This window comes from Lingula anatina, chromosome 1 (genome assembly GCF_051362555.1).
Source record: "Lingula anatina isolate TDL-2025a chromosome 1, LinAna3.0, whole genome shotgun sequence".
Taxonomy (NCBI): domain Eukaryota; kingdom Metazoa; phylum Brachiopoda; class Lingulata; order Lingulida; family Lingulidae; genus Lingula; species Lingula anatina.
The window spans coordinates 63,700,391-63,728,114 of record NC_141767.1 but is presented as its reverse complement, the minus strand read 5'-3'; the positions used below and the strand labels follow the sequence as shown (position 1 = coordinate 63,728,114).

General features: G+C 35.6%; 2 protein-coding genes across 4 annotated transcripts; one reads left to right on the top strand and one right to left on the bottom strand.

Moving 5' to 3' along the window:
• Nucleotides 1-476: 476 nt before the first annotated feature.
• On the bottom strand, nt 477-26,852 carry LOC106151202 (cell adhesion molecule 4). 3 transcript variants are annotated; one of them, XM_087002164.1, is made up of 12 exons: nt 26,614-26,852; nt 25,620-26,096; nt 20,630-20,905; nt 20,314-20,391; nt 19,123-19,461; nt 18,688-18,866; nt 17,929-18,055; nt 3,022-3,153; nt 2,709-2,776; nt 2,114-2,336; nt 1,225-1,356; nt 477-877 (listed from the first exon to the last, which is right to left on the bottom strand). In XM_087002164.1, the coding sequence occupies exons 2-12, from the start codon at nt 25,666-25,668 to the stop codon at nt 741-743; spliced, it is 1,740 nt and encodes a 579-aa protein (XP_086858290.1). In that variant the 5' UTR covers nt 25,669-26,096; nt 26,614-26,852; the 3' UTR covers nt 477-740. The 3 variants fall into 3 exon arrangements, with proteins under 3 accessions (XP_086858290.1, XP_086858291.1, XP_086858292.1); XM_087002165.1 differs by having other exon boundaries at nt 25,620-25,897; XM_087002166.1 differs by lacking the exons at nt 2,114-2,336; nt 2,709-2,776 and having other exon boundaries at nt 26,614-26,848.
• On the top strand, nt 6,829-12,507 carry LOC106151239 (ketosamine-3-kinase). Its single transcript, XM_013524380.2, has 9 exons — nt 6,829-6,983; nt 7,482-7,691; nt 7,970-8,053; nt 8,171-8,271; nt 8,535-8,694; nt 9,059-9,112; nt 9,337-9,478; nt 10,510-10,684; nt 11,021-12,507. Exons 2-9 carry the CDS (start codon nt 7,533-7,535, stop codon nt 11,082-11,084), a joined length of 939 nt encoding a protein of 312 aa, XP_013379834.2. The 5' UTR covers nt 6,829-6,983; nt 7,482-7,532; the 3' UTR covers nt 11,085-12,507.
• Nucleotides 26,853-27,724: the final 872 nt, after the last annotated feature.

Here is a 27,724-nt window from a genome sequence, read left to right as displayed (position 1 = left end):
TTGTCATACCTTACAAATCAAAAGTTGTTTAGAACGTTTGCATACGCTTTACCAGCAATGTCTATTTTTTATAACATTTTGGGCGTCTACATACATACGTAGCATATTAACACGAAAATTCATGCGTTAGCACTCATATTGACTATTCTGATGAGCAGACAGTACACATCAGAATCGTCAATAGGAGTGCTAACGCATGAATTTTCGTGCTAGTAGCGTATTAACGCTGAACGTAAGAGCAGAGCCGTTAACAAACGTAGGCTACTCATAATGTGTTAACAATTCACGTAGAACATTTCGAACATGGATAACTTAACGGCAGCGTATCACTAACGATTGCGTGTCGTAGCCATAAAATTGCATAATATTAGAGCAAGCCAATATATTCACCAATTTTTTATCCTTACTCTCTGACCACAGGGGTCGCTAGAAGTCTCTTACAAAACTCTTAATCGACATTGTCTTTACCTGAAAAATTATCGTGAAATGTCCCTGTTCGTTTATTATTACCAACTGTTTGCATTTGTATAAATTTAAGAACCTTACATTTACACAGATAAAGCGAGTTATATTGAAAAGAACACGCTATTTGCCGATTACAAGTATGTCCAAAGAGGTCAGGTAGGTATGATGGCTGTGCATAACGCTCAAACTCAATTACGATCTATTTGCCTCATTTTCTGATATTTAAGTTGATGTCCATCTTCTTTGTATAATAGCCGAATCGTGCAGAAACTAATTTAACCGATCACTTCATTGGCATGGATTTCACAGTCAGGGCCATGGAAACCAGTGGGGCAAGTGCAGCTGTACTTGTTGTTTCCAATGGCCAAACAAGATCCTCCGTTCTGGCACGGCGAACTTCCACAAGTTGCCTCTAAAAAAATAGCAAAAGAAAACAATGTCTTACGCCACAAAATTTTCAGACGTAACAGTTACGTTTTTTTCTTTCGAGTTATAAAATGGTCATAGTAAATACGTCCTAGAATTGTTTGTTGGGGACGCATCATTTTTTGCATATATATAAGCTTCATTTCGACAGATGTTGATATTCTGTATAAATCACATCAAGTTAATATCACAGCCTGACCGAAGTATAGAGAAACCCGTTTCATCAGGAGGTTGCAATCTATAATTTAAGCGTATGTGGAACCTAACAGGGTAAGAAATCATCCATGGTTAGCCGAATTCCCGGCGTTTATTGGAATCCGTGCACAAACTTACCGCATTTCACATACGAAGCTTCGTTATCTTTGCAGTTACGAGAAGATGCAATAAAATAACCGCATTCAAAGATTCTACTTTCAGTTCCTTTGCATCGCACATTGTCAAATATCATATCTCTGCCAGCTCCATCTAAAGAAAAAATTGTTCAGACTGAATGTAAAAATCATTTTCAGTCCATGCCTTTGATAATGTGCCACGTAATAGGAGTTTGCATTAAGAAAAGAACCCTAGATACAATGGCACGTGTATACATACATGTACATGTACTGCGTAATTATTAATTCCCTATTATTCTACTTCTAGTCCTCCTACTTCCAGTCCTTCTAGAGTGGTTTCAGAACTAGTGGTCATTGGGTGACATTTTTTGATGAAGTAATAGACCCTTCTAAATAAATGCAGATCCTTAAAATTTCTATGTTTATCTACCTTTATTAAAAAAATGCATTAATTAACCTCCGCCAAGGATTTGTTTCTGGTTCCGTTTATCCGTATGCTTATCTGTTAGCCACATTATGTTGTGGGTGGATTTTGATGAAATTTTCAGAAGCTGTTGGAAGTGAACCAAGTAAGAATCGATTCGAATTTGGTGCTGATCCACTTAAAAATTAATGTTTAATTATTAATTATCAATAATGAGAATTGAGCTGCCTTGGCGGAGGTCTGCGCTCTCTGATTGCTTTTTTAGTTTACATGAGGAGATGGTCTTGCAGGTAGATCCGGTGGACAAAGGAGGGAGGCACCCATCATACCAGATCACACTGATGGATGAAGACCTAAAAAAAGAAAGACCCAAACACCGAAACCGACAGAAGCACGTTTCATATTCTAAAACTGCCCAAAATATTTTCAAATACTGTAGGTCTAATTTTATCAATGGTCCACTTACACACGGAGACAGAATGATGCACCGGGTTGGCGGTGGGGTACCCCAGCATTCTACAGACCACTTTAGGACCGCCGTTACCACTAACGCCTTGACCCACGAACCAATCGTCACAGATGTATCCCCATCTCCCATTAAAATAACCTTGGACAACGCCTTCAGGTCCCGTAGCAACTCCGGCTGCATGCCCTTGAAGAGTTTCTATTAGGCGAACATCTCCATTTACCTTGAAAGGTATTTAAACAAAATCTTCAAGTATTCCTCACATTAAAATATATTTTACAATTTACTTCTGATAGCTGATTTTATTTTAGTGAAAGAGATAAAAAAAACACTCGGTTCTTTTCAGTGATACGCGTTGATGCGATGTTTAAATGCACATGTATATCAAGAAATAGTCTTCTCATGATCATGAATATTATAAACTTTTTTAATGAAAAATAAGTGGAATATGATGTTAATACATCCAACAGTGCTATTGTAATAAAATTTATCTTTGGTAACAATAATAATGTGAAATATAGATTCTTATAAATTAGACTTTTTGAATTTGTTTTTAAAATATTTTGATATTAAAATATCCATTTTTTCTCCTCACATGGCCTCCAGACACACCCTCTGTTGGTCCCCCGCCAGTCTGACACGGTGGATTCACACAGGTCTTTCCTAATTAATTGCAAAACCAATTACCAATTTTACTATTCGTTTTCTTTTACAGTTGGTCAGATGGAAAGTTCTTCTTTTCTTTTAGTATCTAGATGCATATCTTAGGCTTTATTGGATGTTTCTTTTTATGATACACATGTACGTTGTACATATACAATATAACAGCAGGTTATCTTAAGATAAGATTTCAGGCAGCATGTATTTTGCAGACTTTCTTATATCTGAGTGCATGTACTTGTACCTACCGCATTCAACATATGCTGCTTCATTATCTTTACAATTGTGGGGTGTTGCAATATAAAATCCGCATTCGAATATATTATTCTCGGTGCCTTTGCATTTCACGTTGTCAAACACCATCTTTGCGCCTGCTCCATCTAAAAACCATATATAGTATTTATACGATCATTCAACGTAACGTATGCCACTATAATATTGTAAAGGTTTACTCAGTACGGTGAATTAAAGAGATCATTTATAAATACTGTTTTCGTCAAATATTAGTTCAGCAAAATACATTTTTGTTTGCTCGTAGGCCTTCACATACTGAATATGGCGCTTACGGCAGCATGAGTGTCATAGAAAATTAGGCAAAAGGTAAGCCCCCGCCAATACTAGTACACAGATGTATGTAGCTCATGATAGGTCTACATGATATTACTTCCAAAAGTTTCCCGTACTTACGGACAGTCGTGGTTCTGTGAACTGGTGTCTCCGTTGGGTAACCCAACTGCCTACAAACAACTATAGGTCCACCATTACCGTACACACTATTACCCGTGAACATATCATCACAGATAAAACCCCATCTTCCATTGAAGTAGCCCTGCACAACCCCCGATGGCCCTGTGGCAACACCTGCTTCGTAACCTTGCACTACATCAATGAGGCGCACATCTCCATTTTTCTTAAAATATTAACATCTATTTAAAATATAGGACAATGTTTTTAAATGTTTTAAATTACTTTCTTAAGATCATTTACGTCGTGCAAAGTTTCCTTGAGGAGAAAAAAAGAAACTTGTGCTTTTCTTTTTTGTTTGAAATTAAGCAAAAGAACAAAGTCTGTTTTATTCTTACTTGTGCTTTTGCCCCAAACAATACGAGAACTACAACTGCGAACTGCAAACTGAACATGCTCCCCCGGTGAAGCCTTTACTAATGACTGCTTTTGATTATGTCGCCTGCGCCTGTCAAACCTAGCTTTTTGTTCAGTAAGTACCTATAACATCTCATCATTCTGTTTCTCGGTCGCTGTTCTTAGGGCCAATTCCCACTGAAACTGTCGTTCTACGTAGATCGATCCAACTCCGCTGGGACTCTCGCTGTATGTACATAGTCATATTAATTAATTGACACGCCTTCGCTTGTTTCCAACGTAATCACACAATCGCCAGGTTTTATGCATTCTACTCAACGCCATCAGGAGCAGGCGTGTTTATCTTATAATCTGATTGCATTCGGCGAGAGTCCCCTCGTAGCTGGATCGATCTGCGCAGATTGATAGTTTCACTGGGCAGGGGCTCCTAGTGCTCAATTCGTGACCTAAATTACGATAAAGATAGGGATAATAGATAGGCAACAAATCTAAAAAAAGATGAATTAGACTAGCTAGGTTCAGGCTAATTAAAAAATTACAGTTGCATATTATTCTCACGTTTCATAATACCTTCGCCTGCCTTGATGAAGAGTTTTGTAAACATTTTTGTATGCCTAAACTACAGAAAACGTAAACATAGTTATCAGGTCCTAAGTCTTAATATACGTGAGAACATCGTCACTTGTTAAAACTGATACTAGGGGAGCTGATTAAATTGCCCATCCTTCGAAGAACAAATTAAGACAGCTGAAAATATATACTGTAACGCCTTTAAAGTATCTTGTTATCGTGAAAGCTGTTTAAACAAATTTTGACTTAAACTTATTTTCTAGAATGGTCAATTTCAGATAATCAACTGAATTCGAAATTGGTACCCGAATAATTCTTAGAATATAATATAATATAGGAGGAAATAAAGGTTACTATATTTTTTCTTCTCTTGGAGTTATATTATTGGTATCTCATAGTGCTTTCTTCAAAACCTTTAGGTGAGCAATAGCTCGAGCCACTTTTAAAGACAGAAAGTCAAAATGCCCATTTGTCCAGTGAAAAGAAGAAAAAACATTACGAATTCATCTAACAAATTACCAGTGGAATAAGGGCCATTGGTCCTTGAAATATTTTCATCTCTCATTTCGTATTAATATGGCAGACTCGCCCTCTGTGTTTCCCGAAACGAGTTGCATAACTCGGTAACGGGGACGAAGCATAATTGTCCAAAAGTGAAATTAAAGTGATGTAAGAGGGGGTGGGGGTATTTGTGTTATCAGTGTGTTATATACATTATTTATTTTTGGCGTATCATAAGTACTTATTTGTTAAAAAATAATTCTACCTAAAAATATACAAATTTTCTCCAGAAAATGATTTGTATGTTTTTCTTTTTACTAAACAAAAATTGAGTTATCATTGCGTATTAGAAGGTTATTTTGAATATCGAACACGTGAATCTGTTATATTTCATTAATAAAAATCAAGTTTGGAACTAAATGTTCGAAAGTTAAAATGAATGAATGATTGAAATATGGACAACAGGCCTAATATCATATCTGAAGAGAAGAAATACCTTTTTGAATCGAACCTTACATTTATAGATTTCACCTAAGGCCACACTTTTTTAATTTTATGGATGACATCCTGCGCGCGCACGGATTTTCGCCCGTTCTCCGAAAAAAAAAAAAAAAAAAAAGCCCCCCCCCAGCCCCCAACGAAGTCGGTTGTTGCAAACGTTGTTATTGAATTTGCAAGGAAATGAGCTTTCTGCGCATGCGTATTTTCGCCACGTGGAAATGCGGCCACTTTGCTGTCAAATTCATCTCTAGGATTACTTTCAAATTGCACAACAATAAAAGTCATAAAGAGAACGGGCTTCATCGTTTTGGATTGGTATGCCATTGATATTGGGCATGGAGATATCACCTTTTTACAATTGTGCGAAAGGCTGGCGGCGGCCGAAACATTTCTGTGACATTCTGTATAAAGCAGCACATTAATACCAGGTTTTCTGTAGCGAAAAAAGGGTCGACAAGGGCGTCGAGGTATATGGGGGGGCTGATGGTCGGACAGGCCACCTGACAGTTTAGCTGCTTCGTGTATGTTGAAGTTGACAAAATGGCATCGTCTGAAATGACCTTTAATAGATTTGGTAGTATTAAGCATATCTTTGCATCATTTTTTAAACATTTCTGTGAAGTGTTCAAAATGTTTTAATATTCTGAGGATACAAATAAAGACACACTGTTTGATTGATATTTGTTTTATTGATTGCTATACCAAATGAATGCATGAAATAACCTTAAATAGATTTGGTAATATGAAGTATATCAATTCATGACTTTTTTTTACATTTCTACGAAGTATTCACAATGCTTTAATATTTTGAGAGCATGGATAAAGACATATTGTTAGTTTGATACGTGTTTCTGTGGTTAAAATTGTGTTTCCAGCTGTGTACTGACAGCATTCCTTTACTTAAGCAGTTTTTTTTTTTTGGACTGTTTTTTTTTTTTTCGCCCTCTCGCACCGATTTTGGTGTACCCAGAGGATGTCATCCATAAAAATAAAAAAGTGTGGCCTAATTAAACCACTAGAGCTTACTCATCTTGCTTTTGGTGTTTTGAAGTTTCCCCGCCTCAAAGAAATGACGCTATTTGACAATAAATCATCCTAAAAGGTGCTTTCTTTTTCAAATTTAGAATGTTTATAAAACATAAACTTAAGCAACATTAATATAACCATTACGTTAACCAAGAAGTTATAACTTCTTGCGTTAACCTTCTATAAACATGTAAATATTTTCTAAAACGAGATTAAATTATGATATTATCTCATTAGCAGAATAATTCTTCTCCCAAAACCATCAGATATATCATTTTCACATGAATACATAATAGTGTTCTCCTTCAAATTCTCATGAAGGCTTGTTTCTTTCATTTTCTTTTGAATATTGACAAAAACTTGTTCTCGTCGGGTAGTTAGTTGCAGCTTGGACGAGTCTACAGCCCCGCCATCTATCGCCGAATTCAAGAAGCAGAATCCAAAAATGAAACAGAACGACTGATGCTGGAGTTGTCTTGTAAACAGTTTAGGTTTATCTAGACCTCTTAAGGTTGGTAGAATCTTATAATAAGCTCAGTGTGTATGTGACATATGTAACCAATTCGTGGACAGGTTTTTCCCAGCTGGTAAGCAGCAGGTCACTTAAAAGGACATGTTTCAAGTTTCAATCAAAGCGATGAAGAACGTTCATTTACTAAACACACTGTAATAAACCAAATGTACATTTGTGCTGCAGCTACCGAATTAAATGCCCACAGAGCCGAAGTAGGTGTAAATAAACAATGTGTTTATGCACTTCATTGATTAACTGCAAACTGCAAACCGGCTGATAGGAGGACGTGTCTGGCTGAAGCCTTGAAGGTCAAATTGCATTGTGCTGTACTGTACTGTACATTTCAAATTATCAATGGCCTAGTTAATGTACCTTTTCTTGGCCTCATCTGTACCTCACTGATAGAGTGGGAGTCTCTCAGTTTTTATATTTTACCTGAAGAGAGTCTCTGGACATAAATTGTATATTTTTATGCTATTTTAATTGACCTTACAGGTGAGGTACACCAACCCCCAACCAAGTGAATCTCAAACTTGAAGCCAGTGGATGCGATTTATTAAAACAATGGAGGCCCTGTTAAAGAAGGAACTAAACACTAATACCTGGAAGCCACATGGAAGAGCTGGAGGGGGATGTATCAGCCGTGGTGAGGGGTTTCTCACTGACCTTGGACCAGTGTTTGTAAAAGTGAATGGTGAGAAAGGGGTAGGCAGACTTCACAGTTCCACCATTAATCCCTGTAGATTTTTCACATTTAAAGCACAAATACAATGTCATTAATACATGCACTTGTATGTTCTTACCTAACACAGCTGTTACATTTAAAGTATATCTTTTATTAGCTGCTTTTAATCTGTTAAAGAACGGTAAAACCTGAATAAGTATATATGTCAATTATGTTTTGAAATGTTCTCCTCTGTCTACATACTAGTACAGAAGTGTACACAATGAACACTGCTTATATGTGTTAATTTCAAACACAGGCGCGTCAGATGTTTGAAGGAGAATTTGCGAGCTTAGATGCCATCCACAAAACCCAAACCATCAGGGTGCCAAAGCCTATCAAGGTAACATTAGATATGAAAGACATAATATTGCATTTCTTTCAATTTACTGTATAACACATGGTTAAAAATATTAAAATTTAAAAAAAAAATGACTAAATGATAAATTATTTTTTCCAGGTTATTGATAACCCAGCTGGAGGTGCATACTTAGTAATGGAATACATGGACATGAAGAATTCTGGGAAGTTCGCTGCTGAACTTGGTGAAAAGTTAGCCAGGTATCAGTTTATGAGATCATTATGAAGAACTATAAATTATTGAGATCATAAGCAGTTTTATAAATAATCATTGCCAGTCAACAGACAGTGAATCACCAGATGTTGTAGATGTACATTTAAATCGAATTATGTAAATCTTGAGTGATTTTAGAGAAAAGGGGTGTCAGCTGTCTTCAGATTCACTTTTGACTATTAATTTTTTCAAAGCTCAACTTAATTTTTAAGATATATTTGGATTTATTATTATTAATGAATATTTATAGACTCCATTTGTACAATGAAGAAGTTGCGAAGAAATTACAGAGACAGGAAAGCTCAGTCCACCAATCCACAGGTCCCAAATATGTTGACATGTTTGGCTTTGATATCACAACTTGTTGTGGCTACATTCCACAAGACAACACATGGAATGCAGACTGGGTGGTAAGAAAAATAGATGATGTCCTTGTAGTAACAGTTCAGCAGAAATGGTTCAATTACTGATCTGAAAGTAAAATGATTAACAAGTACATATAGAATATATTTCAACTATCAATAATCAGATCACTCAAATAATAAAAATTATGTTTTCTTCAAACCATGATTGTTTTTCAAAGTAGTTCCAGTCATAAGATAATCACAGTCACTGTGACTGTGCCTTTGTTGGAGAGATGTTTCATTTTGTGGGATATTAAATTATTAAATAATCACATTGTTACTCAAAACTGATGTAAAGCTGTATTCACATTACATGCATGTTACATGTCATGTAAACTGATATTTAGGGCCTGTAAAATTCTAATTTCAGTCATTTTTTACAAATCAGAAGTTGAAGCCACAAATAGAAATGATTGAGAAAGAGGTAAATTGTCATGCAGTGCAGTCTTTAAAATATCCCTTTTTAAAAAGATAAATCTTTAAGTGATATGTACTCTGTTGCAAAATTTGATTGCAAGAAAAACTATTACCATTCACTCCTTTTTAAAAGATTATTCTAAACCTTAAAGTCATAGATTCAGTCTGTATACCACCTTATGAATATCACTACAAAGTTGATTAATCAGTATAACGTTTCTTGCCTGGTAGTACAGGGACAAAGAAATGAGGGAACTATGGCCTCAGCTTCAGAGAAAAATCCCAGAGCTTTTCAAAGACATTGAGGTTAAACCAGCCTTGTTGCATGGTGATTTGTGGGGAGGAAATGTATCTGAGACAGATGATGGCCCATGTGAGTTGGGCTTTGTGACTTAGGTCACATTTTTAAATGCTGCCTGTCAAATCCAGTTGTGATAGGTTTACTTAATATTTTCTGAATTATCTCAGCAGTGATGAAAGATTTTGCATGGATGACATCGGTCAACATGGATCATCCCAACTCTCTGGGGACTCTGGCTAAGTGCAGTCAGTTTGACTGAATTGCACTCTTCCTCTTGTTTTCAAGGTACTCATCAAATTTTTAGCTTTTGTGCATACCACTAAACACCTGGGCCCAGTTTTATAAAGGACGTTTAGCACTAACCAGTGGATAAGCCTAACCAGTAAATAAATTCTCCTAACACCCATTAACTAAAAGATGGTTAAATTGTGTTTCATATACAGTCTTCTGACGGAAAACAACCAATTAGTTAACTGGCCAGTGTTTAACTGGATTAAATAATTATTTAAAGGTCAGTTAACTAACAGACTGTTAAGGTCTGGTTAGAGTTAAACACTGGTTAGTGCTAAACGTCCTTTATAAAACTGGGCCCAGGTGTTTAGTGGTATGCACAAAAGCTAAAAATTTGATGAGTACCTTGAAAATGTATGTGAATCCCTCCTTTTTTTAGATATTGTAATCACATTGTCTGCTTGGATAGTTTGCACTCAGCTGAGATGTAACTTGTTAATGTCAAACAGGTGATAGCAATTGTGGATAATAAATTTCAGTTGAGTTTTGCAAAAAATGTCCAGTTTAAAGTTTTGTTATTCATATATTTTGGACCAAGAGTACAATGGACTCTATTTTCAAATTATATATATATATATATATATATATATATATATATATAATTATATATATATATATATATATATATATATACGTCACAGGCAAGATAGAAATCCAGGCAGATTTTAAATCTGCCTGGATTTTAATCTTGCCTGTGTCATATATGAGTATAATATTTCAGAATTTTTTATGTCATTGTGATTTGAAGGAGTAAAGATTCGATACATGAAGATGCAGCCTTTTTTATAGTTTCTTTTTTTTTCACTTTGCAGTGATATTTGACCCAGCATCTTTTTATGGACATGCAGAGTTTGAATTTGGCATAGCTACTATGTTTGGTGGATTTGGCAGAACTTTTTTCGATGCATATCACAAGCTTATCCCCAAATCACCTGGTTTTGAGAAAAGACTACCCCTTTACCAGCTCTTTCATTATCTGAATCATTGGTAAGTGTGATGTTTAAAAGTTAGCATTTTAGTGGATATACAAGATATTTATATTTAAAAAAATGATGAAACCCTGTGCAAGGTTTATGAAATTGGAGCAGTTCTCCTGTGTCCACATTCAGGAAAACAAATAGATTACAAGATGATACAAGTGTCTTACCCTACCCACCGTCTTGACTTCTTCAGCATATGTTATTAGTTTAGCAAACTTCAGAAGATGATTATGATTGATCTCAAAATGAAAGCACAACTAGACAATCTCTGGACCACCAGGATATTTTGTTAACCTTATAATAATGTTTGAATCAAGTTTGAGATTTGAATCTTTTCATTCAGGAACCACTTTGGTACTGGATACAGGAGTCAGTCTTTGAGCCGAATGAGAGGACTCGCAAAGTAAAATATTTCTCAGCAGTTTAGAACATACGTACTTGGAAAAAATGAATAAGACACTACCATATTTGATACTGGTAGTTGTCTGACAGCAGAAAATCAGCTTTATCTTTGAAACATTCAACAGCGGAAAACATTGGTGCTAAACAAGTATGTGCATATTATTTCTCTGTAGTCTGACAGGAGGATTTAAGCTTTATCTGTGAAACATTCTACAGTGAAAAAAAAAAAAACATTGGTGCTAAACATTGTAGTAAATAATTTACCAGCTTATTTTCTTCTTCCAATCTTGTACTTTAATTGAAGTGCATTTGCAAATGCTTGGCAAGGAGAAAGAATTTTAATGTTAAAACAGAAATTCTGAGTAATTAAGCTTGTAACATATTGTACATTTGGACTTTAAAATCTTCAGTAGAATTCATTTTGTTCAAAAAGTGGATGAATTTCACTTATATCTTGGCCTGGAGATTTCCTAAAAGCAGATTACATGTAACATACACTGAATTAAGTGAATTAGATGGATAACACATTATGTTACATCTGTCTAAGAAATCAGTTTAATGATTTTAAGATTTTCAGTAGAGAATTCAAAATGTGTTTATAATGATTGATATTTGATTAGAATGAATATAAAATGACTAGTCTACTTAGGGCAGACATTGCTTCCACATAGGATTTATACAAGTCCAATTTATGACCTGTTAGTTTTTGGAATCGAAAAGTGTTTGAAAGAAGTTTTGTAAACCTGGTTTTTACTCCATATGGGCTTTGCACTTGACATCAGAATGATATTAAGATATTTTATTTCGTTTATTGGCATGTTTTATCATACACCGGGATACTACAATTAAGTTTTGAAAAAGCTGTCACACAGTAACTGGCTTATTTTAACAAGTGCCTTTTATGTTATTGTATGCTTGATCAGGACAGACTGATTATGCTGATGACATTTGTTGTAATAAGACTTGATTTGAATTTGAATTTAAATATCACATTAAGTGTGATACTCTCATGTAAAGATCTTCCTTTATTTTGTTTCTAATGTATTAGAGTGCATTATGTGTCTACAGATAAAAGTGTTATTAGTTTGTTAGCTACTACTTTACAACATTTGAGGAATAAATTGCTATCTCTATTACAAAGAAAATTTCAACTGCTGCTTTTAAATGGATAAAAAATCTGTGATTGATTTTCTTCCCGAAGGTTTTTCATGGAAAATTGAAGTGGGGAAAGTAATCTCTTTTAGAAATGCTCTACATTTGTTACATAGAAATTTTTGAAACATAGAGTAGGCTGATTTAAAATAATCATTTTTCTTCTACTTGTTTCTTATATATCAGAACTTCTTAACTAATCACTTGATGTGTCAACATTTTGATATGAAATTGTTAAAAATAATAAATGACCAGGTTATGGTCTCTTTGGGGATATATGGAGCTGTTATATTAAATTTGTTTAAATATACTGGACCGATTTTGATGGGGTTTTGTGGATGCGCTGTGGTAGAATAGTATCATGTTCTAAAGGCAGTTTTTGTTGTTTTTAGGTTTATTAACCAAGTTGATTAACCAATCAAGGTGACAGCCAAGTGTGGTTTTCCCCCATGATACTGTCTCCAGTGCCAAAATGACCAAATTGACCCTATCTCACAATGGTGAAAAATCTTCAAAAAATCCCTGAATTCAGATGGTGATCTGTATCACCATTAAAGCCTACAATCACTTTTAAGTTAGGCCATTTCTGTCCTGAAAATTAATCAAAACCCATGCATCCATAACTTTTTGAGTTAGACTTGTGACTAACAAACAGAGGTATAAATAACCTTTTTGGCAGAGCTTATCCCCAAATCACCTGGTTTTGAGAAAAGACTGCCCCTTTATCAGCTGTTTCATTATCTGATTCATTAGTGAGTTTGACATTTATAAGATGCAAACATTATAGCATATAAGTTACCATATAATTTCCCTGATGCATTAACTTCTGCCAGTTTTGTTCTTTAATTGAAGTATACTTGCAAATGCTTGGTAAGGAGATAGAATTAAAAAGATATTCTAAACAATAAACCTTCTGTAACTGTTGTACTGTTGGAAGATAAAATCTTCAGGAGTAAGAATTTTGTTCAATAGGTGGATGATATTCACTTTTACATCATTTTCACTAAAAATTTTTACCGTTTTTGAACGACTGATAAAAAAATCCAAAATTTCATTTGACTTTAAAGTTTTTCAACAATTGAGAGAATTGAACAAATGGAAGTGAAAAATTCATTTCTTTCAGAAGTGCCCTTCATTGAGGCATTTCTAAGACATTTCTCAAGATTATTTTCTGTGGCTTATTGCCATTTGAATTTATTGCAAATTCAATGCAGTACTGTAATGTGCCAAGCATTTCGACTGTTCCAATCTATCCGACAAGAAAAAAATTATATTCTAAAATTAATTTTTCTGGGTTCAAACATTTAGTCCAAACGTCAAAATCATGTGACATAATTTTTTTCTTGTTCCGATTATTCAACCACATCGTCGGCAAGACTTGGTAAATTTTCGTGCCTATAACATATTTTGTGCATCATTATTTTCTGCTTTTTATCTCTACACTTGACAGCTTTACAGCCTTGTTTTGTTTTCATTTTTTAACATTTTACTCAAATGACATGCTTTTCAAGCAAATTCACTATTCACTGTTTAATATATCTGTACACAATTGGCATTCCCAATTGAGGATCCATGTTTTACTTTAATGGTAAATATACACATACCTATAGGCTCTGCTTAACTGCATGGTAGAGGAGTTAACCACAGGTAGGCTAAAAATAAGTGAAATGTGAAAATAATACTAAGTATATATATTGTAGCACACAATTCAGATTGCATTTGCCTATCATTATGTTTGTGTGTGTGTGTGTTGGGAATATGTATAAGGAGGCAGATTTAAAGACTGCAGTGACTATAAGAAGTTACTTGGAGACATCGAAAAAGAGGCAAGACAAAATTGTCTGCTGTTATTAAGAAAAATTCCAGACCTTGTTTTTTGTGATACGGAAGTGACCCCATCCTCAAATTGCATAAAGACATACTGTAGCAAGTAAGTAACACAAGGTTTTGTGATGTTGTCTCACAAAGGAATTGAGTTAGTGCCGGTACAAAAGGCCTCTCGCCAGTTATTTCAAAAGTTTTTATTTATTTATTTATTATTATTATAATTATTATAGGCTGCATTCAGAAGAGTCCGAGGGTCAAACGTGGCTGACTTAATTGAATACTTCCTCCATGAGGAATCTATTCAGTGTCTATTAACGGATTAGACAGCAAGCTTTTTAGTGGGTTGCCATATTTGACCCGTAGACTAGTTAGTCCACTGTTCTGAATGTGGCCACAAACTGCATTGTAAATGCAACCATTTCAGTGTAATTATAATTTAATTAAAGTAGATAAAATGCACGTTCTTATGTGATTGACTGTGAATGATGGCTTGATAAATTTTGAGATGCTGTTTTAAACCTCCCTTTATAGATTTTAATTATCAATTACCAATTGACATTTTATTGAAAACATTATTGCTATGATTGATATGCATACATAGATAGGTATTTTGTTTGGTCTTTGTGCACACCATCTTCTACAATAATTTTTTCAGTAAGGTATTTGTGCTAGTTTCAAAATCGATCATTTAAGCCACAAATTTACAAAATCTTTACCAAGATATGCCTGTGTGACTCTAAGGAATTCAAAATCAAATTAATTGACCAAATGCCAAATGCTCCTTTCAAATCTCAATACTTTTTTCTGTAAACAGGGTAATTATGGCCACAGTACATATGAATGGCCAAATGGTATGAGGTTCAAATAGTCTCTCCACTTAATACTGAAGAAATATGAATTTAATTATGGTTGTATTTTATTTAGTATGTATTAATCAAAGGTCTGTAATTCCCAAGTAGATTTGCATGCACATTTAGAAAAGAACAGATCTACCGATTATAGAGATCATTACTTTTATTCTATCACATTCACATTTCATACGTCCAGACTTAAAAATACAGGATATGTACAAAAGCAAAATTACATTGTCTGTCTTAAAACTTATACTAAACTACCTTAGCTAGATCAGATGAGCAACTAATATGTAATATGGCATGTGCAAATGTCAATACTATTAATTGACGAAATGATAATATAAAACTAGGTAGAAGATGTAAAAAATGGTACAAAAACATCACTGACATTTAAACAGTTTACAGTTGTGCATCTGAGAAAACCACAGACATTTTCACAACATCTGACATGTGGGAACAATAAAAAAATCATCTTTGATCCCTTGTCTAAGTTTAAGTTCGACATGATCTTGGTTACAGCTAGTGTGGCCAGTTTGTTCCCTCCCAAGTAGGTCACCTAGTAGAATTTTTAAGTGAACTCTCATGTTATTAAGAAGGGAATATGAAATCATTATTATCCTTTTGTGCTATAAAGCTCCCACATGCCCGCAGGTATACTTCAACAACTATTTGCTGAGGGCAAACATGTACTCCTTTTCCCACCAGGTGTTCCACATATGACCTGAATTACTCTATTTTACAATCTAGAAGGAACAGCCATTTCATTATGCACAGTTACTGTACTTAATATAAGCAATCACAAGCTAGTTTTTCTCAAATATATTATTTATTGATTTTCATTATTATTAATTTCAAGGAAACAACAAGAGTTTAATCATAGATGATGATAAAGCTTTCCATGATTATTTAACATGCATTTTTAAATGCAAGTCTACTTGTGCCACCTTGCTTAGTGAAATGGTGGATGAATATTCATGTATCTATGAGTTTACAGGGTTCCATCTCTGTTAATATGAGTATATTTCTCTACATACAAAGGTATGAACAACTGATGACTGACATCATTCAGGTGCTGGTCTTAAGCTGAAATTACCTCTAAGATATCTAAAGATATCTATTAATATAAATGTGACAACATAATATTTATCAGATGCCTTGTGAGATTTTAAAATCTCCCCATTGGTGAAATGAAAAGAATTTACATAAATAATTTTTAAATCACATACTCAGATCTTTCATAATTGTCCTTTTACATTACATGAGATATGAAAGCTTTGCTAGAATGCAGTGGCAATCAAGATGTGATATTCTGTTGGGTCAGCAGAGGCTTTCGAAATGTTAAGTGTATCACTACAATATCGGTTATCTCCTGTGGGCAAAGTATTGATGAAAACATGTTATTTCGATCTAACATAAAGATTAGAATTAACCCTTTCCTACCAGGTCACTGAAGCAAACACATTATTTAATATAATTAATGATTTTCACATGGTGATGACATATGTCAAAACCCAAATGACTAAAAGACATATGAAAAATGTTGTAGGACCCATAACATCCACATTGCATTAAATGGTGGTATACTGCCTAAATGTGTCATTTTCATAATTCATATCTTGATCACTTCACTTAATTTCTTCAATATACACCATTTTTTTTCTAGGGGCTTAGTTTTGTAAAGCTCTTTGCATAGCTTGATTGTACATCTTCAATTTCAATTTAAAAACGTTCCTGACCTGCAGAACTATCTGGAAGCAGTCATATGCTTAGGTAGGTGTATATCCTACAGTTAAAGACAGTTTCCTTGAGACAAGTTGGATCTATTGCTGGAAGGCCTAGTGTGTAATCTAAAGGATTAAAGATGTTCGATTTTAAAGACCAATACTGTCAGTTGGTCAGCTGTAAATTGAATATAAATTAAAACCACAAGCCTTATTGGATGAAAGGGTTCATGTCATATCTATATTACAATGAGAATTTTTAAAAATTACTTTTCACCCTGTTTTGCTTCTCAAATCTATGGCATATCACATATCTACCTCTGACCACCTAACTTGAAAAAAATGGAAAATTCAACTCAGAAAATTATGCAAAGATAGTTGCCTAATAATCTCTAGCTTTTACGCTTCTTTTTTCGAAGCACTTTAATTTCCACTGTTTATATCCAAGCTGATAATGTAATTTTATTTAAAGTACTGCAGTCTGTCAAGACTGTACATGTTTAGGTGGGAGTTGATGTCTTGAAAAGTTTCTCTGGCAATTATGAACCTTTGAATAACTTATTTCCATGTAAATGGATTAGCATTTCCTCCATGTTTTCAAGTTGAACTACAGCTCAAAGTATTGATCAGCCTTGATGGCTTAACCTTAACATTACAGTCACGAGTAGAAGAACAAGTTGTAGATGAGAATGTGGAAGGAACTGATAGCCTGATGATGTCTGTCCATTTGGTGCTGCAAAAAATATAATAACTGTGTGTTAAAAACAAATTTGAATTGATATCATGTGATATGAGCATAGATAGATTTGTTTCAGTATAAACTGTCTAATGTCAACTCCAATTTTGAACAGCAAATTCAATTTGGTTTTTTACCTAACTCGATTTTCTTGAGATAAGAGAAGTAATTTCCTCTGAAGGGTAACTATATTGAATTCGGTGCTGTTCAAGGTTCAATCCATTACAGTAACAACCATCGAAGTGCTTTTTTTTTCAATGGTGCATTCTGCTCAAGTAAGTGTAAACTTTATTTTATGTGATTCTCACAAGTGGTGGGTCTTAATGGTAGCTCTAATGGAACACTGCAGTACACACTCTGTGACTAAAGCAGAGGTTAACTTGCTCACTCTCATGGGTACATCAATCTGGTGGATAGTACATGTAATGTATTGATGGGACTCATTATGACCTCTATTGATTCTTCTCACTTGGATTAAATATGCATGCACTTCTAATTTTGAGTCTACATCTATTGTACCATGCAGGATCTAGTAGGGAAAGGGTCTACTTACTATTACCTTCCAGTATGGATATTCTCCCCATGTCATCTCCTTTTTCATTTTTCACATAAATAGTGTATTCACCAAAATGACTTTTGTCTATTTTGTCAATATTTAGTACAAATTCTGTGATATCACCATTCAGCTGAAATAATTGAAAGATAGAGATGAGAGCAAAGATATATTACAATATAAAGACTGTATTTTAGAATTTTTTTTTATTTGGACATTTCCTGCCAGTCTCAGATTATCTTCTCATGAAAATGTACCAAGTTGGGTAGGGTTGAGTTCCACATTACAATCAATCTTATTTGCTTTCAACTCACTTTTTTTGGCCACCAATGATTTCTGCCTGCATTTCGCACCTTAGTTGTGAATAAGCTTTCTGTGTTAAAAAGATTTAATGAATACTAAAGATTTAATGAACTTCTGCACCAGAAAGTTGGAAATTGAAAAGAACTGAAGGCCCATTTTTAAATTGTTTGATTAATAAGCATTTTATCCTACAGAAACAAACGCTCATTAATCAGAAGGTAAAAAAGAAGGGGTGCTCATCTATAAGATTAGATTTGATTACATAGGGCTTCTTGCGGACGAACTGATTGCCAAGATTTGAGACAGCCAGGTGTTTTTCCAGTGCTTTTCTGACATTTTGGAAAAGTAAAAAATTGTGAAGAAAAACACCAATCTAAACAAGGGGGGTCTGGAACGTGGCCTTGCAGTGTAAAGTGTGCACCGGATAATGAGCAGCCCACAGTACCGTTTTTTTTTACTTACGTTTTTTGTTGCCACCAACCCATTTTTCATTTCTTGTGCTCCTACTGTCTCTCCATCAGTTGGCAAGGACCAGTATATTTCGGTAGGGTTTGGATTAGCCGTCATACGACAAACAACTTTCATTCCGCTGTCTCCTCTTATTGCTTGTTTGTCGGATTCGCAGTTTACTTTTGGGGGAACTGCAATTAGAAAGTCGATTGTATTGTGTATAATTGCTTTTGCCATCTGTTGGTCCCAACAATTACCGAGCGAATAAGATGGGAGTTAATTAGAAATGATTCATTTCATCCAAAAATTCAATGGTAATCAGTATGGTTTTTTAAATGGCAAAATTTAATGAAATTTCTCTTCAAAAATAGCAAACGAAGTCATTTTACAGAACCTTTTTTTACAATCGAAAATCGGGCCTCCACGCATTTAAAAGAAAAATCTTACATTTAACGTCCAGCTCAATATAATACGTTTGCACAGGAAACCTTTCCACTGTTGCTTTACATGCCAGACGTTTTCCGTTGTCCCTACGGTTGATAGGGTACGTTGGGTTGCTAATAGTCGCAGTGTACGTGGATCCTGTCAAACCTTCATCCTGGAATGCCACTGCGGCCTGGTAAATTGAGAACTGTTTGGTCACGGCGGTTTCGCCCACGTATACCTCTAGGTCGGGCCTTGTCGTGCTGCCCATAGCGGTGCAACTTAGGTCCAGTGTCGTCCCTGCGTCCACTGTAACAGTCTCTCCATTGCTGTACGATGCCATTGTTAAATTTGAGATTGGGGCTAGAATTAGGATTTTTGTTTTATTTAAATAAAGACCACAGAACTTTACGAAACAGTTTTTATCGAACAAAAGAGCCGTACATATTGGAGTATGAAACAAAATACGCAGATCCTTGTAAACCATTCAAGTTCATTGAAGCTTGATAAAATGAAAGTGCACAGAATTAAAACAGAAAAAAGGTTTAATAATTGCAATAGCAGTAACAGATACCTGTGAAATAACTTTACAGCAAAGTTCTCAGATAAAAATCCGATTTGCCAACCTTTATGTTTCAGTATATTTGAACCTCTTTAAATAGCAGATAAAAGCACCATGTTTTTCTAATCATTTAAGCTATTGATTTTGATAATGCATGTCAATATCATCGGGGTGACCAGGCTTAGCAAATGGTTTCATCTTTCAACTTCTTAATTACGTCTTAGACTGGCTTTTAAAACACCCTCCCCCCATCTTACATTTCATTGTATGTCGTTGTCTCTTTGCAAGAGAAAAGTTGAAATAGGCCCAAAGTGAACGAAGTTTACTTATGTAGATTAAAATCTGTAGGGGCTGTAGTAAACATGAAAAGTCGCTTAAGTTAAGTTTCTCTTTTTTTTTCAGACAGAAGCCAAAGGAACTCTAAACTTACAGTAAGAAGGTTGCACATATATAACGATACAGGACCCTTCCTTGAGGATAACTGGGCCCCGTATCTCGAAAGCATCGCGCATTGCGACCGTGCGCAAGCGTCTCGATTCCATAACTCGCCCATACTCGTCCCATATAATACACTGTAGCCTCTATTTGATATAGCGATTCGCAAAACGCGATGCTTTCGAGATACGGGGCCCTGGTACCTGCACTATACTTACCTAGGACCCTAAGTACTGTTTGTATCACTCTCGGTCCAGCCTTGCAAAAATAACTTCCCGCATCAACGGCCTTGACGCCTACAAAAGATTACTTCTGTGTTTTGATATGACATATATCGTTTTATTTTATTTAATTCTACTCTCCAGGGTGACTAAACCAAGTGAAAAGAAAAGATCCCGATATTTCTGTGATCTAAAATTATTAATAGCAACCATAATAATAATCATTATTATTATTATTATTATAGCAATAATAATTATAAATATAAAGAAAGGAATAAAAGAAATATCCCAGTAATAAAAATGAGTCTCCCACCTGATATGTTAAGATAATAGCCTCTGTCGAGAATCCCTTGTAATCCTTCTCCAACTGTTCTATGTACGGAGTATCTGGAGTTAGATACCAGTAAGTCGCCATTAGATGTAATGACGGTTTCGACCCCATCCACTTCTTTAACCCATTTTACTTTAAGATCATAGTCCGTCAGGTCCAGGTTTACAAAACATCGGAGCTGTGCGTCTGCCCCCTCTAACAGACCTGATGTTGCGTCTGGGGAAGTACTGACAGCCACAGTAGTAGCGGCGAAGGTAGCTAAAAATTGAACAAATGATTACATTAGTGGCTTTAAACCGTTGAAGTTATCGGAACATACAAAAACAAAATAAGAAATCAAAAAGCATTTTCAAAATAAAGGGACTTGCACGCATTCATTTGAATGCACATATCTGATCGGACGCTTAATTCGCACGGTTTAGTTCGATCTGTGTTAAAGACTGAAAATTTATACATCACCAATAGAATTGCACATCACAAATATTACATTTGCCCCTAAAATAATATCGCAACGAATATTTGAAAAGACTAAACAGTATCATCGGGATCCAAAACATGCCAGAGGTAACATCTTAAGGTGCCTTTATTTTCCCTTTCTTAACATGAAATTATTGGACATATTCGAGACTTTCCATAAAAACAAGGTCCATCCCATAAAAATAAACTTAATACAACATGTTGACCTTTTGTCCGAATGCCGGGGGCATCCATAGCTTTTTACAGTTGGCATAATTAATATTGACCCCTGACATGTGGTTTATATACGTGCGATTATTTAAGATCACATGCCATCAGTTTTATTTCTCAGACGCTTTAACTATAAAATACTTACCCTATAACATATAATTTCCCAAGAAAAGGATAACATATATCCATACCTATAGTATTAGGCAAGGGTGGACATTTCTAATACACATTACTCTGTAAGTAGCTCTTGGCGTATAAGCAAATACTTAAAGAGAAACTGAATGCACTAATCAATTCTTTTCCGTATTGTTGGCCAGATCATTAAGTTTCAAATTAAAATTAATGTATATGCTGATCCGATTTGGTAAAATCCAGATTAATTATGTAATACGTTTTCTCGTTCGAAAATGACGGCCAATGTATCTGGAAGGTAAAATTAGGTTTGCTTTGACATACGTGACAGCCCCGGCTTAGAAAGGAACAAAATAGTAATTATTAGATCATTGCCATGTATTAGATGTTTTGATCTCTCTCCATTAATATTATCATCAATGGTTGCATAAAAGAAGTGTTTTTATAAAGTCCTGTCGCGCTTCAAATCTGATTATCAGAATATGAGAACAGAACAATGATGGGTTGCGACTAAAGCCCGGGATCGATCGGTTCCATCTCCAGTTCCATATCTCACAGAAAACATACGTCCAGTTAGGGCACTGTGGCATGAAATGTATGAGAAAATCCAACGTGGTATTGTGAATTTTTTAATATGGCGACACTGATGGTGCTTTATAAGTTATCGATGGGGCCGCTATCGAACTACCAGTTTAAGTGGAAGAGAACACGACGCTACATCGAACCCGTCTAAGACAGTTGTCTCGATAACGAAATAGGAATATGGCTATGTTGGATATTTTTTCCATTCAATCATATGTCTGTGGGAAGTACAGCTGTGATGGTGAAAATTAAAGACATTTGAAAATGGAGCACAATAAAGAATAAGATGATCGCCATAAGACCGATATTAGGGCGTGCACAGACGCAGTACTACATTATTTAAACTTTAATTTCAAGTTGCACATAACATATGAAAAGAAATAAAACAATAACAAGAAATGGGCATTCTTCAGTGCTTAGTTTCTCACACATATGCATCCTAAACGATGGAACCTAGCTTGAATCCGCTTCAAATATCTAAATAATAAGTTCTTGTTCGAATGTCAAATCAACTGATGCCACGTGACATGCCCAGTTGAAGTATTTAACAACACATCATACCGTTTAGTTTATAACGAACGACTGGATGAAAAAGAAGAGATGCAACTCCAAACAAATATAGAATAATGTGTTTTCAGTTTGTCAAGCGACAGTAGGAAATCGAGAGGAGGGTAAAAAATGAGATGTTGCCTGATTACCATAGATATATTTATCCTGATGTTAGCTAAGTTGATTAAGGAAATCGCCTGACAGATGTTACTAGGATGTAATCAAAGGGTAGTTGGAGAGAGGGGGTTGGTAATTACCAGGAAATGTCCCTAACTGTCTTGCAGGTTTTACTCAGTAAGTTGTCAATAATCGCGCCATTCACTGTGAAATCCGACTCGGAAATTTTCTAGGATCCCGGAGGATGTGATAAAAGTAGTATGGGATCTTTTGTGAGAGTTTCTTTAGCATAATTCAATACCACCGTCCCAGCGTGCGGTAGTTTTTATCACTTCTATAAGCACGTTGTTCCAAAGTACACACCGGAGAAACTCTCAAAGTAGTGCCCAATAGACATGACAGCTTTTCAATAGTTCAGGTGCAGGATTTGAAGTGAGATTTTAGATAATGGTTAGCTATAGACAGTTAAAAAATGGGCGACTTTCAATTCATTATCTTGTCGCAACTTCAAACACACCACACTGAGTAGAGTGAAAAAATGCGTATTGCTTTCAATATTTTCGGGATTTAGTGATTCTGTCTAATAAGCCTAACCATAGCAATTAACGTGATTGGAAGAACCAGTCACGGTTTTACTTGGCAATACTAATGCTATCATTACCCGAATGATAAGCCAGGCCAATGGCATACGCTGCAGGAGAGGTTAATCATGAGCGATTCCCTATTGCCGAGTGTGCCATCGTCTGAAAAGAAAAAAAGTCGCACGAACAAGGATATTAAACCATGCAGCCTAGTATATGCCCGGTGGATTTTTTCAAGGAACGCAGTGCACCATTTATATTTTTTATTGCAAAAGAGCCGGTCATACCGATACAATTTGACCCACCATTGTTCTGTCTAATTCCTTCCTCGATTTACCTCGCGGTTATCTTCCACCGATCCAAGGATCGATAAAATCTAATTTGTAACTGGCTGAATCGCGGCTATATGCTCCCTTAAGGATGATAAAAACGGGACATAAGCCGTCAAGGTTTTCGAAAATGACACTTTAATCTCTCCAACAAGTGTATCGTCTTATATAAATCAAACCATATTTTATAGCATTGACAAATTGATTTCATGGTGAATTAAAGATAAAACCCACCGTGTTATTTTATAGTAATTCGATTGCGGGAATACAATCCCGTGGGCTGTTTTCCCCCCTTGAGTAGTGGGTTCTTCTATCTTTAACTGTAAATCATATTCCAGAAAAAATTCCAAAGGCTTAGAATTTGAGATACGGTTTAAAAAGAAAATAACGGAGAAATTCGGGGAGGTTTGAAATGAACGCTGTGTCAAAAGGCAGTTGTTAATTTTCCTAATATTTTATGTCAACGGTGATTCATGTAACAGATCATTCAAAGCTTGTTATTGTTTGCAAATATTTACTTCTACATGACCAAGCTTTTTGAGTGAATCACAAAGGCCTAGCGGTACATATAGCTAGATAGCGAATGGCCTTCTTTTAAATTTAAAAGGGTAACGTAAGTTTGTCCACCTGAGTTTAAAGTGATTTCTTTTTATATCAACATAGTAATAAAAGTGTTAAACGACTACTCATTACCAATGGTATCAACCCAAGGTTCTTTCGTTTTCGACCGCAGACATGTACACCAACACATTTATCATGAGGAATGGGTTCTTATTCACTTTGAACTTGGAAATAAACCCCTTCTCATACAAACATTTATGCGCGCCGTGCTACATAGCAAGTACAAATATGTAACAATCACAACATTCCCTCGGAGTAACCGTGTCGATTAATATGTACTATTACCAAAATAAATATTCTTTGATGACAGAAATACTTTTGGACATGATTCAGACATGCGCGAATAGCTCAAAATTAATGTCAATACCGTGTCTCAGAAGTTTACATTAGCTCACCCCATTGTTTACCTTGAGATAACCTTATGAAGAGCTCATTTTTGGCCCGGTAAAACATGCAGCCCTCCAAAAAACCTATTATTTTCATAACGACCTAAAATGGGCGTCGATATTTTGCTAAGTTGAGGAGAAGCTCTTGGCAGTAATCAAAAGATAGAGACGAAGCTAAAGTAGTTTACACAAGTAACTGTGGAATCTTAAACTTGGCATTTATGTGGTAGATAAGTTGCATCTGGCTAATTAAGCCCGGTGACATCTACGACATAGTTAACGACAACAAAAGAAAGCCAGCCAAATAATGTTAATTAACCTCCGAGGTGCAACAAGCATGACAGAAGAACGCCGTGCCAGGCTCTAAACCTGCCATAAGCCCCACACCTAAGTCTTATGGGAATCGGTCAATATTTTATTAATACAATACTTATGATATAGGTATTCAAATATCATACAAAACGCAAAAAGAAATTGATTTAAGGTACTTGGTTAACGCATGTCCCGCGACCTTTTTGTTTCTTTTAATCATAAACAAGACCGTGCTTTCGATAGGTAAGTGAAGTCCCAGATCGATTTATTCACACCTGGAGGAACCTTAAATCTGCAGCTAATATTCGACAGTTGTATATGGTTTACAAACACTACACCCAAGCAAATGCTTCAACTCAGAGTTCCCTGTCGACATTCACTGGCGAAACTCCAGTTTCCTCTTGGATGATTGAATGGTTAAATACTTCATTTGAAAATACCTGGCTCTTCACATTCATGTTCGTTTACATGCCTTTAGCACAAACGTATGGTACCCATTAAAACATCAAAACCAAGTGAAATCACCAAGTTTATGCCACTTTTTGTCATTAAATATCTTCAAGGGCCACGCTATCAGTAGAAGATTGACCCCTTGCTGTCATCAATCATGTAATTACATCGTTATTCTAGTATCTTAAACTGCGATGTGTCCCTAAATTCATTGGTGTAAACTTACCTGTGATGAGGGAGAGGAAAGTGGCGAGAAGCGTTGCTGCGGCGAGCATGGTTCTAAGTTCTGGTTTCAGTTTCAGCTGTACCTTCTAAACTATAGTCCGTGTTGTGTCCCCGTTGTCCTGTGGGTTAAATGTTAATCTAAGTCCACCAGCATGGAGTGCCCGTTAATCGCACTCTAAATGTCACAACCAATCAACACCAACCGTTAATTTAGACAGGTGGGGCTCTGGTCGATCGTGACGTCACTCAGGTGTTCGTTTGTTCGCGCCGGGTTGTTTGCTTTGTAAAACAACAATTTTCAGTTAGCAAGAAAGCAGAGGAAAATATATAATTGTTGTCCCACATAAATGATCTCAACAGATCACAAATGCAATAAGACTTGCAGTCTTTTCATAACGTATTCTAACGCTATGGGTCTGCTTTGATCATATTAAACATCCGCAGTATGTCTTGCTCTTTTCAAACGCGTAGTGTATACCTAAAAAATAAATCCAAATGATAAAGTGATGTATGTCCATCGTTTTATATCGCATTATTCCCCTGATAAGCAGCAAATTAGGCTTCAAACGAGGCCCTCTGGATTATGCTAATAATAGAACAGCGGCGCCCCAAATTGACACCATTTTACACATGGTTTTATGCGAATACTATTTTAGGAATACAGCTCGAGAGCAGAAGAGGAGAAACGCAATTTTTCGCATGTTAGGTGGATTTCTTTTGATATCTAAAGATGATAAATCGCTTTTCATCTATTTTTGTTAAGTTTATTGATGCTGACATCTAAGTAGGCTTCTGCCAACACTGAACTGATGTATCTACACTCAAGAGTGAATTGAAACGCTTTGAATCCCTTATCGACCCAGAACATCAAATTTAACCAGCATTTTTGTCGATTGTTAAAGTAAAGCTCAGTAACCTCTAAGAAAATCGGGTTTCGGAACTTAATATCCGAATGCTGTCGCCCGAGGCATCGAAATATACGAATCATGACTTACGCAGCATTAGATCATTCCCCTGGTTTAAGAAGCATCCTGATGCTAGTACTATGCGGCGTACTGCTCACGGTCCACTATGTTTTCTAGCCAAGTTTTCTTCTCGTGACCGATGATATTGATTAACTTTCTTTTAACCGCTGATTCACTCCCATGTGGATCATCCAGGATGCAGAACTTCACTGTTATTAAGCGCGACTCTTACCACACTGTTACGAGATACTGAGGATTGGAAAGGTAAAATGGTCTTAGGCACTGGCTTCCGGACGCATTTGCTTTGAGTAACCTAGTGTGCTTACGTAGTGAATCCTGGAATTTGGAAGATGTTTAATTTATCTAACCAGTTCACGTTATGGAGTTTCTTTCCTGTTTTTTAGGCAGCCGTTTGAAGCAGGTTAATTGAAGCATAACACACCTGTCTGGTTTATGTTCCGCTGAGGAAAGAGGGTGCACATGATAATAGCTAGTGATAATCCAAACACAAAAATAAATAAAAAATATTAAATTAATAAAAAAGTATACATTAATATAAAAAAGATATGTGTGTCATGAATTATATAAACAATATTAGCCAAAATGCTACATATATCAGGGTCAAACTCCAGCTTTTAAAACATATTGAATTTACATCTACACATCTAGCTGATTGTGATGTCGAGGTGATCAAGATGGGATTTTATTTCCCTGAACTTTTTTAAAGCTTCCTATTATCAGAAATCGGACAAATTAGCCTATTTGCCCGATTTACCCCTAGCGGGGTGTATACTGGTACATACATGCATGTGTAGTAAGAGATCGTCCATTTTTATTATCATTTTCACAAGTCTACAAAGTGTAGACTTCTTCCATACCCCCCCTCCCCCCGCTTCAGAGAGTACAAAGATGACCTTTGACAGCAATTTGGATAATCATTTTTATTATGTTTCAAAATCGTTCCGGACACCCACGCCCCCTTCAAATAATCCTGGATCCGCCCCTGAGAACACCCGTGAAAAATAATCTATGGATGATAAGAAGTACGGTTAATTTTTGTGCAGGTATGTCTTTCGTGAAGCAAAGCAATATATTAATTTCTTAACAATTTCGGACAACACACTTTCAAAAAGGTCTACTG

What these genes read in the sequence shown, in the direction of transcription:
- LOC106151202 (XM_087002164.1), bottom strand. Translation starts at nt 25,668, where the DNA reads ATGCTCGCCGCAGCAACGCTTCTCGCCACTTTCCTCTCCCTCATCACA. An exon ending in GGTTGGTGGCAACAAAAAAC is followed by an intron (nt 18,056 to 18,687) that starts GTAAGTAAAAAA and finishes CAATTATTTCAG; the next exon opens with CTGAATGGTGATATCACAGA. An exon ending in AGCTTCGTATGTGAAATGCG is followed by an intron (nt 878 to 1,224) that starts GTAAGTTTGTGC and finishes CTATTTTTTTAG; the next exon opens with AGGCAACTTGTGGAAGTTCG.
- LOC106151239 (XM_013524380.2), top strand. Translation starts at nt 7,533, where the DNA reads ATGCGATTTATTAAAACAATGGAGGCCCTGTTAAAGAAGGAACTAAAC. An exon ending in CTTGGTGAAAAGTTAGCCAG is followed by an intron (nt 8,272 to 8,534) that starts GTATCAGTTTAT and finishes GAATATTTATAG; the next exon opens with ACTCCATTTGTACAATGAAG. An exon ending in TGAGACAGATGATGGCCCAT is followed by an intron (nt 9,479 to 10,509) that starts GTGAGTTGGGCT and finishes TTCACTTTGCAG; the next exon opens with TGATATTTGACCCAGCATCT.